Source organism: Phalaenopsis equestris, unplaced genomic scaffold (genome assembly GCF_001263595.1).
Source record: "Phalaenopsis equestris unplaced genomic scaffold, ASM126359v1 Scaffold000174, whole genome shotgun sequence".
NCBI lineage: Eukaryota > Viridiplantae > Streptophyta > Magnoliopsida > Asparagales > Orchidaceae > Phalaenopsis > Phalaenopsis equestris.
The window spans coordinates 1,450,156-1,454,062 of record NW_018164616.1 but is presented as its reverse complement, the minus strand read 5'-3'; the positions used below and the strand labels follow the sequence as shown (position 1 = coordinate 1,454,062).

The window sequence follows — 3,907 nt, the reverse complement described above, 5'->3', positions numbered from 1 at the left end:
GCTTTGATTTTGTGGGCCATGTAAGAAGAGTATTTGTTAAATTGATTTTAAAATTCACATCGTTTAGAAAATTTCTGAAATTTTATTTTTATCAGTTCAACAGATCCTAAATTAATTTTTATTTTTATATGGCCATGTGATTCATTGACGATCTCAAAAAATATTTTTGTCAATTTTTTATTTAACCATATTAACAATTTTGCTGATTTCTCTCTCTCTCTAGATATATATATAACGCAAGTCTTGATTTGTCGGTGGCGGGATTACTGTAAGTCCCCTCAGGTCAAAGATTTTATGTCACTGTGGCGCGGCGGCTTTAAAATTTTAAGCACATGACGCGGACTCTCATCATAGAGCCAAAAAAAACATTGAAAATCGAATTGTGAGTGTCTAGATATTGATTTCCTTTATAATCACATTATAAGAAACGAAGACATAAATATTTTCTTTAAAAGCTTATTTATTTCCTTAAATATTTGCACATTTATGAGAGAATTAATAAGGCGGGGTGGCGGAAAGTGACTTCACTGCATAGAAGAAACGAAGAAGGTTCCCCCTTTGCCACAATTAAAGGGCTGAAAGCAAAGCTAAGGCATCAGCTTCCTCGCAACTTCTTGTGGTTGGTTGGTTGCTTGCTTGCTTCCTGATATACCTTTCGATATAAGGAAGCAAGCAATCTTGAATCGGCTAATTATATTCTCTCCACTCCTTCGATTGGAGACTTAACATATGGGGGCTGTAATCGGCGGTTACTTTGGCCGGAGTGGCCGGAATCAGTGTGGGGTGGGACGGCGGGATCCAGCGCCGGCGGAGATGACGACGGGGTTTGTGACATCTCAACCGTCCATTCAGAAGGAGGCTGGAGAGCGCTGGAGAGTGATGGCTGGGAAGTACGCATACATACCTGACAACTACAACTCTCTGGACCAGGTTAATTTATGCATTTAATTAAAAACTCCCTTTTTTTTGGTTCTTTATTAACTTGTCTGTATATATTATAGCTGCCTTAAGAGAAGCCGGTTTGGAGTCATCAAACTTGATCCTGGGAATTGACTTTACAAAAAGCAATGATTGGACAGGTTTTAAAAATAAATAAAAAAAGGAGAAATATATGCATGCATTTAAAATTAATATTCTCATTTTTTTTAAATTTTTTTTTGCTTCTTAAAAGGCAAATACTCGTTCAATAGCCAGAGCCTGCATGCCATTGGTGACAGAGCAAACCCATATGAAGAAGCCATTAGCATAATAGGGAAGATATTAGCTCCATTTGATGAAGACAATCTCATCCCATGCTTTGGATTTGGTGATTGTGAGTTCATTTAAGCAATTAACTTTAGGGGCATTTGCATGCATACCACCCAATTTAAGCCTCAACTTTACTTTTTTACATTTATAAGCCTCATATCTTACGCAGTATATAAAAAATATCATCATTTTAACTTTTAAAGAGTGAAATATAACTTTTAATGCATAGTTAAGGCGGCATGTATGTAAAAATACATATGAATTGAGTGGTATGTATGTAAATCTTCTTTGATTTTATTATATATTTTATTATTTAATGCTCTTTTTTTGGGGGGGTAGGGAATTTGGTATTTGTGACAGCAATAATTCATGATAGGGAGGTGTTCAACTTTCATGATGATCACTCACCATGTGTGGGTTTCGAAGAAGTTCTCATATGCTACAGAAAAATTGTTTCGAATTTGAAATTGTCAGGTAACACTATACTTCGAAGAAGTTCTCATATGCTACAGAAAAATTGTTCCGAATTTGAAATTGGAGGATTTTTTTTTATTTATAATTTTTATGTGTTAATTTTTAGACTTTTTATAATACCATATTAGTTAGGTTATGTTTTTGATTAATTTAGATGACTTGATTTACAAATTGGCTAAATTAATTAATATTAATTATTAAATTAATTAATTTAAGCCTATCATTCTTTTTGAAACTAAAGTAAATTAAATCAAACTTGGTTGATTTGATTTTGGATGAATACATAGTAATCTCTGTTAAATTTTATATTTTTTGGCATATAAAATAAATAATATTCATGTTAATAGTGTTAATAGTCATATTACTTGCTTATACGTGTAAATTAAATATTTAAAAACATAAAGTTATTTTTTTTTTATTCTTGATTAGATAGATATATTAATGATCAAATTTAATTTAATTTAATGATGAGGGTGGGTGGCCTTTTGGTGAGATTAAGGGTAATGAGCTTCAAAGATTTTTGGTTGAATTTTAAGGGTTATGATACGAGGTTAGGGTGGGAGTTTCGAAAGTAGTCCAGATTAATTTTGGCCGATTCAGGAGACAGCTAAAGAGAATGGGTTAAAGGCTAAATAGATGGCTAAAAATTCTTTCGTGGACGATGGGACCGGGATCGAAACTAACATTATTCTTTCGAGCGGGCAAAATAACCTAATATCTAATTTTCTTAAAGCGTTGGACAAAAAAAATATATCGAGAGGAAGGGAGAGTGCGGGAAAAATTCCTAAATTGTCTAATATGCATAAGGAAAAAAATACTAAATTTTATTATTTATATAAAAAGCTTACAAATTCCAGACATGACAATTGCCCATCCTGGACATAACTTAGTTACACCTATGATGGGATTTTGAAAAGCATAGTTGCTCCAAGTACTACCTAATTTGGTCTAGAGTTTTATGTGGGATTTTGGAATGAATGTGAGGTTTTGGTTGGGTGGCGGCTGGTCTTAGATGATGCTTTAAAGCTGAGAGCACGAGTATCAGAGAATAATAAGTAAATATAAAAAAGAATAAATGTATTTTTTTTTTATTTGACCGAGCAAGAAAAAAAAAAGAGCAATTCCTTAGTTAAAATATTTCGTTCAATAGCTAAATTTTTTTATTACGTAGTAGCACTATTTGTATACATTACAATGAGTCATACGTCGCCATAACTCAAATAATAATAATAATAATAAAGAACATAACAATTTTTGTGGATGAATGGCCATCAATAAAGAATTTTACTAATCATGTGTATTAGACCATTCTCTATAAAAAAAATTCATAATGTGGCCAACCTTTACTTGTTCTAACATGATTATCAAGATGTATTTATGCTCTTATAATTTTTCCTCTTTTTGCTTGATTATCTTAATTTGCAAAATTTAATCACAAATACACTTTAATTAATTACTTTTTTCGGTCTCTCATATATTGAAATACGCTCAAAAAATGATACAAAGACAACATAGATATGTTAGCGAAGGCTAGAAAAATATTAGGAAAATTTACATAAGTATCACGTAATTCTTTTGTTATGTGTATACATATCTCACGCCTAAACTTTAGTATTTGCATGTATAGCATTTTGGTGGTTTAAATCTATGCATAAATAGATGGATATGATTTTTAAAAGGTGGGAATTGTTTTTTTTTTTTTTTAATGTGACATTGAAGATTTTGAGAGCTATGTGTGTAAGTGTGTGGGTGTGTATTGTGTGTCGTAAGATTCATGACGATTAAGAGATAAGTTAACATCTTAGAGCTGAGCAAAGATTCAACACATACGCAGATAAAAGTGAAATAAACACGATGAGGCACCTTGACTTCTTAAGTGAAAAATTTTGGATTGAGAAAAAACTACGGGCCTAGCCCAATTGAAAACCAACATGTAATTGCAAATACATATGTTCAATGGTAATTCATCAATAATTAGTCATAATCTCATTATAGTTTTTGGTGATAACGACAATAGCAGGTTATGATAGTTGTAATAGATTATTGTGGAAGAATCTGTCGTGACTGCATACATATGCAAAGTATCATTATATGTATATTTATATATATTTATGTATGCATACATATATATTTATCACCAATTGTCATTATATATATATATATGTATATGTATATATATATATAT

The 3,907-nt window shown here is 31.4% G+C and overlaps 1 protein-coding gene across 5 annotated transcripts in view; it reads left to right on the top strand.

The window, feature by feature from the left end:
• Positions 1-714: 714 nt before the first annotated feature.
• LOC110022196 (E3 ubiquitin-protein ligase RGLG4-like) overlaps positions 715-3,907 on the top strand; it is a 9,456-nt gene continuing 6,263 nt past the window's right edge. For 2 of the 5 annotated variants that reach the window (XM_020721021.1, XM_020721020.1), the window contains exon 1: positions 715-930. In XM_020721021.1, coding sequence (XP_020576680.1) covers positions 730-930 — 201 coding nt within the window. In that variant the 5' untranslated portion in view covers positions 715-729. Of the gene's footprint in view, positions 931-1,155; positions 1,313-1,587; positions 1,723-3,907 lie in introns of those variants that run through there. The other 3 variants (XM_020721023.1, XM_020721022.1, XM_020721024.1) reach the window with 2 other exon arrangements.